This window comes from Danio rerio, chromosome 24, assembly GCF_049306965.1.
Source record: "Danio rerio strain Tuebingen ecotype United States chromosome 24, GRCz12tu, whole genome shotgun sequence".
Classification (NCBI taxonomy): Eukaryota; Metazoa; Chordata; class Actinopteri; order Cypriniformes; family Danionidae; genus Danio; species Danio rerio.
In genome coordinates this window covers 8,847,501-8,865,000 of record NC_133199.1, presented here as the reverse complement: position 1 = coordinate 8,865,000, position 17,500 = coordinate 8,847,501, and the positions used below count along the sequence as shown (strand labels likewise).

The 17,500-nt window shown below is 35.1% G+C and overlaps 1 protein-coding gene across 19 annotated transcripts in view; it reads left to right on the top strand.

Annotated features, from left to right (window-relative positions):
• ofcc1 (orofacial cleft 1 candidate 1) overlaps window positions 1-17,500 on the top strand; it is a 202,461-nt gene that overhangs the window by 47,290 nt on the left and 137,671 nt on the right. For 17 of the 19 annotated variants that reach the window (XR_012399703.1, XR_012399704.1, XR_012399698.1 and 14 more), the window contains 5 exons: window positions 311-489; window positions 3,503-3,589; window positions 6,502-6,563; window positions 8,020-8,146; window positions 13,752-13,991. Coding sequence is in view for 11 of the 19 variants with exons in the window: in XM_073941434.1 (XP_073797535.1) it covers window positions 311-489; window positions 3,503-3,589; window positions 6,502-6,563; window positions 8,020-8,146; window positions 13,752-13,991 (695 nt within the window). In the remaining 8 variants the exon portion in view is untranslated. The remainder of the gene's footprint in view (window positions 1-310; window positions 490-3,502; window positions 3,590-6,501; window positions 6,564-8,019; window positions 8,147-13,751; window positions 13,992-17,500) is intronic. The other 2 variants (XM_073941441.1, XM_073941439.1) reach the window with 1 other exon arrangement.

The window sequence follows — 17,500 nt, the reverse complement described above, 5'->3', positions numbered from 1 at the left end:
AAAGAATCTAACATTTGAACATCTTTCACATCAGCAGAGTGATACCTTAAAAGGCTGCCTAGCTAGGCAACTCACTATTATTGTGTAGCACTCTCTGAAGCAAGCACAATTACATTAGCGCTTCATTAGCACTACTCCGTTTGATTAACTCAGTGGTTTAATTAAATTGTACTTCTGTGTAATTTGGTTCAGATGAGGAATGTGTCTAAACCTCTGAGCAGGGCTTAAAACCACTATCATTGCCTCAGATTTGTTTGTGTCATGTATGTAGTTGTTTTGGAAGAATAACCTTAGCGCATGTTTATGATAGGAATGGTGTGTTCTGAGCATGTTGAGGATGTTAAACCACCGACTCGGGATGGATGGAGGGATCAACGCAAGGCTCAGCTGCTAGAGAGGAGAGCAGAAGACATCCCTCGTTACATGGAGCAGCTTAAAGAGCATGTGCAGAAAGACATGATCCCAGTTGGCAGACCCAATGTAGAACAGGTCAGTTACAAATCCACAAGTCTCAGCTGGCTCGAATGATCAATGCTCTGAAGTCATCATGTCACTGTCTGATTTTTAAAATTGTGCAAGATATAAATCTAAAGTTTATTTATTTATTTATTTATTATTATTTTTTTAATTTTATTTATTTATTTATTTATTTTTGTTTTTATCAAATTTGTCTGTGCTAAGGGCCCTATCATACACCTAAAGCAATGAGGCACCAGGCCCGTGCTAAAGGGGCGCTTTTTGCTAGCATTTTTCGTCGACAGCTAAACTTCCGTTGACTAACTTCCGTTGACTACATAAAGAGCGTCAATATGATTGTGCACACCAATGCGCCAAACGCCAGCCGTAAAAGCATATTTTTTTTAGGAAATGCCTCATGCTCGTTTTGAATCAGATTGGCACTTTTGTTCACGTGCAGCAGCTTTGGTGAAATCCAGTTCATTTTGTAGATGGTCTGCTTGCACACTTTAACCTCACACGCTAGCGCAGGGGTCACCAATCTCGGTCCTGGAGGGCCGGTGTCCCTGCAGTTCTTAATGTAGCAAGCTGGATCTTCTTCATTCTTGTCTGTCACCGTGCTGTTTATCTATATGAAAGCTACACACATCAAAGCAACAGTGAGTGACCCCAATGGCTCAGATGTGCACATGGGAACGGTGGGCAGAGAGAACCAAATCATTTGCAACAAAAACAGCAACAATGTCTTAACAGCTCAAATTTTTAATATACAGAAATGTATAATAAATAATCTAATAGGTGTTTTGAGCTGAAACTTTACAGACACATTCTGGAGATGCGAAATACTAATTTTAAATCTTGAAAAAGAGGTAAAATAGATGCCTTTTAAATGCCTTCATATCTCAAATACCCTTTTCAAACAAATATTTTTAAAAAGTTATTAACGACAAGTGTGTTTGCAGCTGAACACTGCAAGAATGTAAATTTCCACTAACAAGATTGAGCACCCTTGCCTTAAGTTCACCAGCACCATGCATTTTAGACCAGGGGTCTCAAACTCACAGGCTTGGGCCAATTGCAGCCCACAGGATGATAGTTTGTGGCCCCCGTCTTAATTTAAAAGTTTAATACCCGCGAGTTTGATATGTATAGCACCTTACAGTTTTGTTTGTAGAGCTGAACGAATCCACTAATCACGATGGGTATATGGCTCTTGGGGGCGCAACATCAGCTGGGATTGACGCAGGCAGAGAAAGATTTCCCAGTGAGTGAAAGTTACAGCAGCGTTACTATGAATGTTTTCTTCCACGCCTGCTGGCTGCCTCGTTTCCATTGGGCACACGTGGACATTTGTCCCAGCACACTTCATTCACAACACTTCTAAAAAAGTTTTTTATTTGTATTTTTCTTTCCAGTATTTATTTTGCTTGAACTTGCTTGCGGTGAATATATGCGCGTGTGTGTGTGTGTGTGTGTATATGCGTGTGTGTGTGTGTGTGAGAGAGAGAAAGAAAGAGAGAGATAGAATGAGTTAAGCGAATGCTGTGTGAACTGTGTGTGCGTGCTAGTTAAAGCAAAACTCATGTTTAACTATTAGTCCTGAACAATATTTTCAACCAATCATCTTTCTTGCATTTAGAATCACTCTCATTGGTTGGTGGTTATTGTTTTGCGCGCAGTGAGCAGAAAAGAAATCAAAGTGATGCGTACGCGGCAGGATAAAAGAAAAGTAAAGAACTCAATGCAGCCTAATGTAGTCTGCAGTCACACATCGACACCTGTCCATCGGCAATAAGAGTCCCCGGTAACCCGGACCAATTATAGAGTGGCATCATTATTTGTGGGTAATTTGCATCGCCTCACACAATAAACATTACATATATTTCTATATTATGTAAAAGTAGTCCAAACAAACAGCTTTTTTTCCCCTGTAACAACAGCACGGTGGATAACAGTAAATCAATTTATTATTATTATTATTATTATTATTATTATTATTATTAGTAGTAGTAGTAGTAGTAGTAGTAGTAGTAGAGGTAGTATTATTATCATTAATATTATTATCATTTTTAGTATCATTATTATTATTATTATTATTATTATTATTACTAATATTATTATTATTACTATTATTATTATTACTTCATTCATTTTCTTATTAATTTTTAATTTGTTTATTTTTTTCGTCTTATTTTGTGTTTAAAAAAATCCTCAATCTTCTCAAATCTTTTAATTAATTAATTAATTTATTTATTTTTTGTTGCACAAAATAAGATAAAATAAACAAATTAATAATATAATTAATTTCTTGTGGAAAACCTGATGCGGCCCAGCCTCACCCCGACTAAATTGAATTTGAGACCCCTGCTTTAGACCATTTAGTTAAAATAAAGCCCTAAATCTTGCACTGCTGATTATAAGAATGTCAGGATCACATGACCTCCTTTTTTAGGTCTACTCATGTTGCAACCCTCAATTGCTGTTGATTTTCATCATGAAATTGCATTCTTGATATTCTATTCTAAAGGTCATGTTCTAGATCCTTCAATATTTTTTTGAATGAAGCTTGTCTAGAATTCTCAACAACACAAAATGCTGAAATTCATTAAACGAGATCGGAATTAGCAAACATTTTCAAGCTGTAATCAGTCTTGGAAACCTATTATGACTGAAATGCGAATAAAGCGTTGCACATTAAATAGAGAATGTGAAGCTGAAGTGAGAAATGAACACATAAGGAGCGGATGGGATGTAATGATTATGTTTGAGTCATGGCATGAGTTGAATAATCGCTCTTGGTTTGTGTGTTACTGCAAATGAGAGCCTTACTCTGCTCCTCCAACTGTTCCAAAACACAACATGCACAAAACCACACTCCACAAAATGTGCTGACTGAATCCTGGGGTGTGTGTGTCTGCAGGGTTTGACTTTAGATTGTATTAACACACATGTTTAGATGTTCTGAATTCAAGTTCCACCTGCAGCAGTAGAATGCTGCCTGTTGGTCCTAAACAAGAACATGGATTTTCCTTTTTTTTTTTGGCAGGAGGAGCGATCAGAGCGAGAGAAGACAGAGAGAAAGGTGTGGGCGAGGAAACAGAGAGTAATGTCGCTCTTACGGGGAAATTCAAAGGTACTGAAGTGTGTCCAGAAAAAGAAAAGATTACTGTAGGTATGTCAAATGAGATTTCCTGAGGTACAGGAGCTGCCACTGAGACCTTCTGCTGTCTTTTCCCATCAATCACATTCTACTATCACAGAAACACACAGTCGCAGGCTAATACAGATGATTCTATAGAATTCTATAGGATAAAACATGTATAAATAGTATGCTTTCTTATTTAAATACATGTCACACACATATGCATGCATATACAGATAAAGGAAAAATTATTAGGCCTCCTTTTGAAATTTTGTTTCTTTTTAAAATATTTTTCTGGTCATGTTTAACAGCAGCACATTTTATGCATTCATTCATTTTCCTTCGGCTTAGTCCCATTATTCATCAGGAGTCAACCACAGCGGAATGAACCAACAACTTATCCAGCATATGTGAAACACCCATACACTCACATTCACACACATACACTTCAGCCAATTTAGTTTATTCAATTCACCAATAGAGCTTATTAGACTGTGGGGGATACCTGAGCATCCGGAGGAAACCTACGTAAACACAGGGAGAACATGCAAACTCCACCAAGCAATGCCAACTGAACTAGCTGGGGCTCAAACCAGTGACCTTTTTTGCTATGAGGCAACTTTGCTAACCACTGAGCCACCGTGCCACCCTAACACATTTAATTTTCTATAATATACTTGTTTAGGTGACTTTCTTATTTATTTTAATTTGCCTGGAATAAAATAAGTAAAAAAATAAAACACAAAATTGAAGGTCTATATTATTAGCCCTCTTAAAATTATTATTTTCGATTGGCTACTGAATAAACCCCTATTATCTAATGAATTACCTAAATAACCCTTTAACTGCTTCACCAAGAAAAACAAAAACAAAAAAAAAAACATTTGGATTGCATTTCTTAACCCCTAATGTCGCTTGTTAACACTCACAGTGCATTTATTTTTAACACATGCATTTTGTAAGCTCAAGTATTGGCATATACTTGCATACAAATCTATACTGGGTTTACTCCAATCATATTTACAGAATTACATTTGTGAAAAGCCTGTCCTTATCTATGGCTTTCGGTCACAGGGTATTTATTTACTGTCTTTTCCTAAAGTGCGGACTGAGATGGGGAAAAAAAAGGCTTTGGTTGCATGGGATAATCTACAAAAAAAGTTGCAGTTTAAAGAATTGATTTCACTTAATTATTTTAAAAAGAGTATAAATGATTAAGAAATTGAAACACAGGCTTGTATATGTTTTGAATAGTTTGGTTGTCAATGTGTGATTCATGTTAACTGTCAATTGTTTTTTGTTTGTTGTTTGTTAGACCCAGGTGACATGTATAGTGCCTAATTTTGGCCATGACGCTCTTCAATTCAGTTCAATTCAGCTTTATTTGTATAGCGCTTTTACAATGTAGATTTTGTCAAAGCAGCTTCACATAAATGGTCATAGTAACTGGATCAGGGTTGTTCAGTTTTTAGTGTTTAAGTTCAGTTCAGTTTAGCTCAGTTCAGTGTAGTTTGAAGTCATTATTGAGAGTCCAAACACTGAAGAGCAAATTCATTGATGAGTAGCTTTTCAGATCGTGAACCATGCAAGCCAGTGGCGACAGCGGAGAGGGAAAAAAAAATTTCACCAATAGGTGGAAGAAAAAAAACCTTTAGAGAACCAGACTCAGTTCGGCACGACCATTTTAATTTCTCCGCTGGCCAAAAGTCTTGTGCCGAGCTGCAGTCTCAGCAGCTCTTGTAAAAGATTTTTAATCTCAATGTGTCTTTCCTGGTAAAATAAAGGTTATAATAATAATAATAATAATAATAATAATAATAATAATAATAATAATATTAGGAAGAATAATTTCTAAAATATCAGCCCATACCAAATGGTAGATATGTAGGTTTATGGTAAAAGTACGGAAAATTAATACATATACTATGAAAAAAAAGCAAAAGTATAAGACCAATTTATTTGAAAACTTAATTAAAATAAAACATTTTTGAATACTACATCATTTTTATAAGCATGCCATAAAATATTTCAGATTCTCATTTAACATGTTTTTTATTTATTTATTTATTTTTACAATAAAATCAAAATCAAGTGTAGTGCAACAGGATGTTTGTATGATTTTTTGTAAACCAACAATGCTGTGTAGTGTAAACCAATAACAGTCATCATTTAAAACAGTGAAAATATGATCAACCATTTGGTAGAGCAGGCAGTTAAAGGGTTAACCTAACTTGCCTAGTTGATCTGATTAGCCTAGCTAAGCCTTTTAATTTCAAATTAACCTAACAAGTAGTATCTCGCTAAATAAGTTGTAAATACTGTCAAATCAGTTTGTGAGCCGAGTAGTGTCTGAATTCGAAAAACGGTATGCAAGACGTACCCGGATGAACCAGTACTACCGGCGAGATTCTGAAGTGCACATCTCATGGACGCTATGCTATCACATGATGCACCATGAGAGAATTGAAGCGATGCAACTGACACAGGTAGGTCATGGAATTGTGACAAAAGGTGGATGATGTACGTCAGAGTGTCATTCATACTACTGACATTCCTAATGTAGAGAACATACTTTTCTAAAGGCCGAGTAGTAAATTCAAATTCAAATGCGGTACCTACTAAGTAGTAGGTGATATCGGACGCAGCCTATTTCTTCTGAACCAAACACACCTGATTCAGATCATTAGCTCATCAGACTGAAAGACCTATAATGGGTGTGACAAAACATCCAAAACATGCAGTGTTGGTGGTCCTCCTGGAACGTGGTTGAGAAGCACTGACATATAGGAAATAATTAAAAAAAAAGTTTAAAAATGTATTGATTAATTTGTTTAATTGTATTTATCCCCTGAATGTTTTGGTAATATTTGAATATGTTTTTTTTCTTTTTTTTGCCTCTGCAGCTCGGGCACACACATGAGGAAGAAGCTGTTCTACAGGACAGACTGTATGCTGTGTTCCAGCGGTGCGTGAATTCCTCTACATCCAATCTGATGTGAAATAATCATTAATCTGTGTTTCCAAAGCCATTTACATTTTGCTGACATTTGTGAGGAGATGTAATATACTCCACATTGTATTGTCTCTACCAGTGCATTCTGGGTAAGTTGCCAAAGGCGAGGAAATCTGTCCGTGTCATTGGACGCAAAGTAGCATCAATTTCATCCTGTTCACTTCAGTCTGCAGCCCTTTCTCTCTCACTCTCTCTCTCTCTGTTTCTGAGTGTCAGGCCTGCAGGCTCGGCTGTGTTTAAGTTTTTAATAATTGTGCATCTAATGAAATCAGGGTGCTTAGTTGGACACTGGTGCAGAGGTTTGTTAGATGACCCTCTCTCCATGTCCTTGCATAGCATCTCTGGGTGACTGTTAGTGAGATGAAACGTGTATACTGGATCAAGATCATCTTCATTTACTTAGCAAATACTGTGACATATCAGGTTTTTTAGACAGATTTCAAATAGTTTCTTAATCCAGACTTTATCTGTCCATCATAAAAATTTATTTGGATAGTTCGATTTTCTGCTTTTTTCGCGTCCTTAGCAAATATTTTGAGGGGTGTTTTTGACAATTGTGGGCCACCAAATGACGAATATGAAAAAAACAAATACGACTGACTGTTCGGACCGTGAGGGTGCAAGGACCTTTAATTTTTAAAGCTTGTGCAGCTTCTTGAAGGAGAAATCAAACAAATGAACACCGTTTTCTAAAGTCTATGAGGGCAGCACACACAAATAAACTAAACTGACATACTGCAGTTAAAATTCAAAACGTGGTGTTTTTATGTTTATAACATTTGAATACAATTTAGCAACGTACATCACACGACCAAGAGAGCTTACAATTGACCATCACTTAATTTATCATCATCTCACGATTGAAAATGTGACACTGATTTCATACAGGGTTCATACAGGCACAGCGCGCCCCGCCGGTTGAGAACCACTGAATTAAAAAATAGAGGATATAATGATGATGGTCATGATGATAAATAGTTTTTATTTTTATTTTTTTGGTTATCAATAAGTGAAGTTTCACAAACTAATTTCGAGAGGAGCATGTGATATGATTGACTGCAGCTGGCCACTCATCTACACTCATTAGTTAGCCAATCAGATCGATCCAAACTCACTATAAGTAACCTAGCTAAGAACTACTCCCTTATCTTCGTTTTCCCGAAGAAACCCCCCGTCCACCCCTTCTCCTCCTTTCCTCTTGCCGAGGGGAGCTCTCGAGAACACCTGATCTCGTACTCCCCTCACATGCTCTATGGACCTGGCGGGAGCCCTGGGCTCAACTATCTCCGAGCTCAGGGTTCTCGGGACAGCATGCCAAACCTGCTAATTTGCTAAAAAGTTGTCAAACAGTATCGAAGTGTGAACTCTTAAAATGACATACATGCTATGTATATATGCACATCATCAGGGAGGAGAATCGTTTGCTGAATTCTCTACGTCAACACCAGGCTGAAGTCGTCAACAAATATGGTGAAATTGTTGAAGAGACAGAAAACATAGAGCTGCTAGGAATCGAACCTGACGTCCACTGCCAGGTACACACACAAACTTACAGCTACACCCTTAAAGTGAACTAATCAACACATAATATGCTATATCGAAACATGTCCAGGCCCTTTTCCCGAATCGTTTGAGAAGTGTTAGTGCTCTGAATCAGCTCAGGCCAGCCCTGGCCTGGTTGAAAAAAGTGTGCCAGAGCGCGGTTCACTTGGGCTTTGGCATGGTACGCTTATAGTGTTAGTGCAAAGCGCACCGAAGCTGAAACTCAAGATCAGTCTTGACTTAAACGGGACCGTTGCATATGGATTTTTTAATCATTCTTACTGTTCAATGAACACAAACTGTCGTAGATTATTACAGACGCAAACCCTTGACTGCACGACAGCTGCAACTTCAGCAAACCTCATAATTCCTGCAGCACGAGGACTTTATGATTGTTTATAAACGTCAAAAGTGGCTGATCTGTTCGGCGAAATATTTGACTGCTTGTCACTGCATCCCAGAACCACTAAACTGATATAACTAAAGAAATCTCCACTGTGCTGAGCGAAATCATTTACTGAACAGCACATCATCAATGACGTAAGCATACCCAGGAGGGGGGAAAAGCGTGCTTTGGCCCGGTTCAAAGCAACTGTACTTAGTGTAAAAAGTCCTTAAACCGGATACTTTGCTAGGGGGAATCTATGGCTCTTGAGCCAATCCTTCCTTCAATATTATTTTACAGTTTAAAAAACTATAACCTCTCTAACATCACTTTCCTATCGAAAATACAATTACTATTCCCTTTTAAATTGTAGTTTTATACAGCACAATGAATAAGAACTATAACACTAAAAGGACGTTTTAACCAATGTGCGTTTTTGACAATGTGGATAAACTTGAATTGTGGCACCAATAAAGGACAAAATCTTATGTTTCTATGGCAACTTTAATTCAAAGAACATTCATGAGTAGTGATGGTGAAAATAAAAATACTCTAAATTATTCTTCATTCTTGAACTTGCTCAGCATGTGATGCTTCATATTTGTTTATTTTTGAGTTGCACATGGACAAATTAAGGTTTTGTTAAAACCTGTATTTATAGTAATATAATAATAATAATATTATTATTATTAATAATAATAATAATAATATAGTATATAGTCATACAGTAGCAAATGCATTTTTAAAGAGGCATTTTGAGATATACAGTTGCAATCAGAATTGTTAAACCACCTTTGAAATGTTTTTTTCTTATAAAAATATTTCCTAAATGATGTTTAACAGAGGAAGGAAATTTTCACTGTATGTCTGATAATATTTTTTCTTCTGGAGAATTTCTTATTTGTTTTATTTCGGCTAGAATAAAAGCCATTTTTAATTTATTAAACACAATTTAAGGTCAAAATTAATAGCCTGTTTAAGTTATATTTTTGATAGTCTACAGAACAAACCATCGTTATACAATAACTTGCCTAATTCCCCTATCCTGCCTAGTTAACCTAATTAACCTAGTTAAGCCTTTAAATGTCACTTTAAGCTGTAAGTGTCTTGAAAAATAGCTAGTAAAATATTATTTACTGTCTTCATGGCAAAGATAAAATGAACTGTCAGTTACAACAGCTTAATGTTTAGAGATGTGTTGAAAAAATCTCTCTGTTAAGGAGAAATTGGGTAAAGAAATAAACAGGGACTAATAATTTAGGGGGGCTAATAATTCTGATTGTAACTGTATATAGACATCCAGGCTACAAACTAAACAAAACGGGAAAAACAAGAAATGACCAGTTTAGCAGTTTAAGCACAGGATTTTATGTTCAAATTCTCGATTTTCAACATATCTGAACCAATTTAAAATGTTACGATGAATATGCACATGCAAATTGACTGATATTAAAGCATAAAAAAATAATAAGGTGAATGTTTTAAATGTTCCATGACATTATACAGTAAATAGAGCTGAATCAAATAAGGTGATTAAGTGGAGCATCCTGTTAATGATGTCAGTCATGGAGGCACACGTTACGAACTCACTGAGCAAGGAACGAAAGTGAATGTGAACAGGTAGCTGCTGTACCTAAGTTTCTGACTCAACCAAAACCAAAGGAAAAGGACAGAGGGCAAAGCGCATTACTGAGGTGTGTGTGTGTGTGTGTGTGTGTGTGTGTGTGTGTGTTGTGGTTATGGCAGGGTTTTGCGTTGTAATGACTCTTCTAAGAAGGCCTCGACAGTAGCAGCAGCAGCTTCAGTTTGCAGACAGAACATCAGCTTTGAAGGAGGCAGTAAACGGAGTGAGATTGTAGTATAATTCCTCAGCCTGGCATCCGTGCCCCCCAGTCACTGTTCCATTATCTCTCAAATTGCTGTGTTTCAGAGAGATAAAGATATTTTATGGCTTGCTGACTTGAAACAACCCGCACAGCCAGAAAAGCAATGGCCGACCTGCCACGCATAGTAATTTCATTGGTAAATGACAAAATCTTTGTTTATATGACATTTCCAAAATTACAGTGGCAGATGAATCTCAAATTTAAAATGTCACATTTGGCATGCAAAACTATGAAAATATATTTCTGTACGAAATTCATGGAGGCATTTAATTTAGAACGTGTTTAATAACTAAGCCTGCCTGCATCGGTAATCCTGCCTTCAGGACTCGAAAAGATTGTCATATTTATTCACTAGCTCCCCCCCACCACCACCACCCTCCTTCATTCTCACGCCAAAAAATTTAAGGGTAAATGTTCATTGTTAATTAAGATTTACTAATTAAAATGAAAATAATTAAGGAGAAAGCTTAATCTTGGAATATTAGGCTATACTTAGAAAGAAAAAGAAAGTTTTTGTGTATGTGTGCGTGTATGCGCGCGTGTGTGTGTGTGTGTGTGTGTGTGTGTGTGTGTTTTATGAGGGAAGGGGGGGGGTTTCCTGTTTGCAGAGTGTTTTGTCGATCTGTCAGTGAGGTTTCAGCGAAAGCCGCCCTGCGTGCCAGAAAACGAGGGATGAGAAGTGTAAAGGATCTGGCGAGCTGCTTTGATGTCATCTAGCCTAGTGTTATGGTGTTATGCCACTTACGCCACCGCTGTAGGAAATGCAGTGTTCTCCACACCTTTATTTCCTGGAAATCTGGCAAATGTCAAATAACATACCACTTCCGCTGTTGCTGTAGTATATGTATACCGGACCTGGACACATAATGCAAGTGTTCAGTTCTGCTGTATGGCCCACAGATGTTACACATTAAGTATGTATATGTACCTAAGGCTTTCAAATGTGTAGATATCGTATGGACGAAATAAAATGTCTATCATTTCATATTATGCACTATTTATTTTATGGTTTCATATATACAGTTGAAGTCAGAATTACAAGCCCCCCTGCTTATTTTTTCCCCAATTTCTGTTTAATAGAGTGATTTTTTTTTTCAACACATTTCTAAACATAATAGTTTCAATAACTCATTTCCAATAACTGATTTTTTATCTTTGTCATGACAGTAAATAATATTTAACTAGATATTTTTAAGACACTTCTATACAGCTTAGTTACATTTAAAGGCTTAACTAGGTTAATTAGGTTAACTAGACAGGTTAGGGTAATTAAGTTATTGTATAATGATGGTTTGTTCTGTAGACAGTCGAAAAAATATACAGCTTAAAGGGGCTAATATTTTTGTCCTTAAAATGGTTTTAAAAAAATTATTGACTGCTTTTTGTCAAGCCAAAATAAAACAAATAAGACTTTCTACAGAAGATAAAATATTATCAGACATACTGTGAAAATATCCTTGCTCTGTTAAACATAAATTGGGAAATAATAAGAAATAAATAAATAAACAAAAGGGTTGGCTAATAATCCTGATTTCAACTGTACATTGTGTAATACTTAATCATCTGGATAACTTTCATTTTACATGCTACCATGCAATCAGAAACAGAATGTTAAGAGAATTGCAAGATTAAAAGTATGTTTACATTGCATGTTTTATTTTATGTATTAATTACTAGTTTTAGAAAACTGATTTCTATGTTATTATTTATTTTATACGTCAACATTCTTAATCAAAAATTTGCCCTGAAGTTCTAAATAAAGTGACCAAAAATTGCATTTATGTATGAATGCATCTTTGAGCATATACTTTAAAATGTTCAAAAACAAGAAATACTGATTTTCATGTAGTGATGGGTACTGTTAAGGTTTTAACGGTATTACTACTTTTATTGATACCACTTATCGTTTCGGTACTTCAACGGTTCTGGTACGGTTATTGGTACTTTTTGTAATGTTTTTTTTTGTATGACAAAAAATTTTGTATGACTTTGTAAAACAAATTATATATATATATATATATATATATATATATATATATATATATATATATATATATATATATATATATATATATATATATATATATATATATATATATATGTGTGTGTGTATGTATATATATATATATATATATATATATATATATATATATATATATATATATATATATATATATATATATATATATATATATATAATTTTCATTTTATTATTATTATTTTTTTCCTGTAAAAGAATGTACAATGGTTTGAAGGAAAATGAAATGACTCTATTTTTAACCATTCTTCTGGAGAAAAATCAACATGTTTGACTTTTCTGACAGAAGTCAGGATCTTACTTGTTTTATTGTGCTCCCTGCAGTTAAAAATACCATTTTTTTGAGTTGCAAGTTAAATTAGATAATGTTTCTGATTTATGAGTTTCGGTACCCTTCCCTAATTCCATGTGGTCAATAACTGATTTAATTTGAAGAAAAGGTCTATCATGATATAGTTCATTATCAGGATATGAGATGACTTTTATTGTGATCTGAAATATTTATCATGTTGCCCAGCCTATATGATTGTGGACCCAATTTGAACTTCTATTTCAGTGGATAAACAAGCTAATAACTAAAAAAGTAGTGACGAAGTTGCAGTGAATACTTGCAGTGAATTCTGAACTGTATCCACTGAGTCGCATTCTAGTTTTCCATCCCACCAGCCTGCACTTAAATGACTTTTGTTGCTTGTTTAAACTACTTAATTAAAATAAGGTTTTTATTTGGACATTGAAATGTTCAATCCACTTATATTTGTAAAAAAAAGCTTAACTTAATCGATTTGTGTTGTGACAACATGAAGGAATTGTGTGGAACCCAGCAGTTTTTACTCCGTAAAAAATTGCAGCATTGCACACAATTCATTCATGTTGTCACAACACATAGTTTAACTTACCTTCCCAAATTTAAGTGGATTGAGCATAAAACAACTAAGTTGTCTCCAATAAAACTGTGTAAAACTGTGAATTGTGTTATTACAGCTCATTTTAAATAACTAGTTTCAACAAGCAGCAAAAATATTATTTGGTGATATTTTACGAAAAGCCAACTCATCACTCCTTATAAATTTAATTCTGAAAAAATGTCTGTGCATCTGATCTCTAAAAAAAAAAACTGATAACACATGCTAACAAATTCTCTGTCATACATTCGGCAATAATATGAGAGAGAGTAGTGTCTTCAGCATACATTTTTAGTGCATTTACAATTATTTGTCTATAACTGTTGTCTCTCTTCAGATATTTTTATGGAGTTAAAAAAATTTTGTTTCTTTGTCTGTGTGTAGGTGGAATGGAGTCATACTCCGCAGCCCATAGAGGTGTTTGTTTTCTGTTTGAGGGCCGTGAGAGACAAGCTGCCCAAAGGTCTGTACTCGCTGAACGTGTCTCTCCAGACTCAACTGGGCGGCCGCACGTTGTGTTGGTCCCGTCTGCAGGAGCAGCAGTGTGCTGGAAACACAGAACCCGTGGAACACCAGGGCAGATACTGTGACATGGAGCTTAACATTAACCAGAGCCTTTACATGGTAAGAAAAGCCCAGCAAACTGCACTCTTGGGATGTCCACAGCACTGTAGTTGATTGAACTGAAATAAAAACAGGTAGTGCACTTGTAATGGTTGTTAGTGTGTGGAATCATGCTACGTTAAAGAGCACAGCAATCAAACCCCACCACCTTTACCATAGAAACTGTGGTATATTTTTCCACTATCAATCTTTAGTACTGTCCAGATCCATCTGTCATCTTACACAGGGGCGGACTGGGACAAAAATTCAGCCCTGGCACTGTAGCCACATCAGCCCACATTACCACACCGACACAGCCCCACCCACGGACACGCACATTCAGTATTTTTTTGGTGCACAGATGGTAAAATAATATGACATTCTTGCCAGATTTTGATAACGTCCGAGTGACCTCGGATTGCGTCGGCCAATCTTGAAAACAGGCGAAATCGCCGACTGGCCACATGCTTAACATTTATTATTATTCTTATTATTCTTATTATTATTAATATTATTATTTTATTTTTATTTTTTTATTTTTATTTTATTTTTTTATAAAAAACATTTTATCAACATCATAATATCACATCTAGCAAGAGATAAAAGCTGCTTGAACGTAAAAACAATGCATATTAAAAAAAAAAAACAAGAAAAAAAAACTGACCGGCCCACATTTAAAAATTGGTCCGGCCCTTCTGGCATTTGCCAAAATTGCCAGATGGCCAGTCCGCCCCAGATCTTACACACAGTATTTGACACACTGTTAACAATGTTTTGTAGAATCTTACTGGCAGCAGTTCACCAGTAAATCAATTACAGCACCATTTACCTTGCTGTATGCTTTTAAAGTATTGTACAGGTTGTTTTCACATGACGTCATTGATGATGCGTGAAATTCAGATGGAGGGCAAGAAGTGGTTCTTCTGTCTGTCAGAACTTCAAGAGGTTTATGTTTTGTGTTGTTTATAATTGTTTAAATCGGCCAAAAAAAAAAAAGAAATTCCGAAAAGCTTTTATAGACTTCCTAAAGTTTTTGCCTCTAAAAAGGGGGAAAGTTTAAGAAACTGTCTGAAAAACGAAGGAAAAAGTGGCATTTAATAAACCATTTTTCATCAGTATATACATAATTTTTCTGAATGTGATAATTTGTTTGATGGGCGACGCAGTGGCGCAGTAGGTAGTGCAGACGCCTCACAGCAAAAAGGTCGCTGGTTTGAACCTCAGCTCGGCTCATTTGACGTTTCTGTGTGGAGTTTGCATGTTCTCCCTGCGTTTGCGTGGGTTTCCTCCGGGTGCTCCGGTTTCCCCCACAGTCCAAAGACATGCGGTACAGGTGAATTGGGTAGGCTAAATTGTCTGTAGTGTATGAGTGTGTGTATGAATGAGTGTGGGGATGTTTCCCAGAGATGGGTTGCGGCTGGAAGGGCATCCGCTGCGTAAAAATGTGCTCGATAAGTTGGCGAATGAATTTGTTTGACATCACATATAAAGATTATATACAGGCCTAGCTATGTGTATCAGTATGTTAATGTGTTATATAAAAATCAAATACAAACACCACCACGCTCATACAAAATCCACGAGAATATAAATAACGCATCCTGCCATGTAATCGCTGTACTGAAATCTCCTTCTTGTTTTGCAATAATCCAAGTCTTTACTGGCATTTTGGTGGAATTAACAACGTAACATTAACATCAAGATGCGCAGCAGCGGTGGATTGTTGGTTTGTTGACGGAACATTGACAGAACAAAAAAGAAAGGCCCTTGCGAGCAAAACCAGACGGTTATTATACTTTCCCCCTTAAAAAAATAATCATAATAATGCGTTTACGCTTTTGTATGCGTTCATCTGTTATTTTGTGATGCTTAAAAGATATCCGCATATGAAAAAAAGATTGTAATTTATAATGCATAAATTACTATGTAATTTATAATATGTTTTGTATAATATAAATAGTAATTTATAATATGTTTTTATTTCTAATAATTACTATATTAATTTATTATATGTTTTTGAACCACATAGTAAAGTGTATAATGTGTACAACTCTTTGTTAATTAATGCTACTGAAAATTGTACTATGGTAAACTGTAGTAAATACTGTAAAGTTAGTGCAAACTGTGGTGCATTGCGATGGTGTATAATTATAGTGTAGAAAACTGAAGCCTGTTGAATAATATGTTTGTTACTAAAGTTGTGTTCTACCACAGCAACAATATAATTACTACGACAGTTTATTTCAAGTACTGCAATTATCAGTAATATGCTTGTAAATACTACAGTATTTACTATAGTATTTTTTTCATGTAACACAGTAGCTTATACAGTATATTCCGCTTCAATGCCTGGCAAATGGATTTTAGTTCATTACAAAATTCTTCCCTCTTCAAAATATAACGATCATGTCCAACATATGTGGCTATTTTCTATTTATATCTCCTTTAAAATATGGCACAAATCGCAAAAATACAGACTTTCCTCTATGTCTCCCATTCAGTTTTTTACTGCCCTCCATCTGAATTTCATACGTCATCAGAAGCATGTGATCGCAAACAACCTATATCTTTACCCTAAAATATACAGTAGTTTTCACAATGCAACTTTAAAATACAGTACCATACTGCATAACTGTCCTACAGTAAAGTACTGTTAATATTACAATTAAATACTGTGTAATTTACAAAAAATTATTTAACAGTGTAATTTTGAAATCATTTCTTTTATGTATAAAGTATTAGTTTGTGTTTTCAGTTTTCTAATTAAGAGCAAAAACGCTTCCATTCAAAACTTCAGATTGGGTTTTATTTTTATTGCGTTTATGTACAGTTGAAGGCAGAATTATTAACTCTCCTGAATTTTTAGTCCCTGTGTTTTTCCCCCAATTTCTATTTAACAGAAAGAATTTTTTCAACACATTTGGGGACATGATAGTTTTAATATCTTATTTCTAATAATTTCTAATAATGATAATCTTTTTTTTTTGTCTTTAATTGTCATGATGGCAGTACATGATATTTTACCAGATATTTTTCTATACTAGTATTCAACTTAAAGTGCAATTTAAAGGCTTAATTAGGTTAATTTGATTAACTAGGCAAGTTAGGGTTAAAAAAAAAATTAATATGAAAAAATATATTGCTTAAGGGGGCTAATAGTATTGACCTTAAAATGGTAATAAAAACTAATAAAAACTGCTTTTCATTCTTGCCAAAATAAAGCAAATAGAATTTCCTCCACAAGTTCTTGCGCTGTTACTCATCATTTGGAAAAGGAAAAAAAATAAATAAATACAGGAGGGCTAATAACTGTATGTAAAGTATTTATTAATTTAAAATGCTATTTTTAAAGCGAGTGAAAAGAAGATAAACATGCAATCATTTAAAATGAATTGTATGAAATGAATCATTTGAAACTGAATCACTTGAAATGTAATTAAGCTAATTATAATTTTACATTTAACAACAACAACAAAAACAACGAAAACTAACCTCTCAGTAAATATTTTTCATTTTCAGTTCACTGCAAT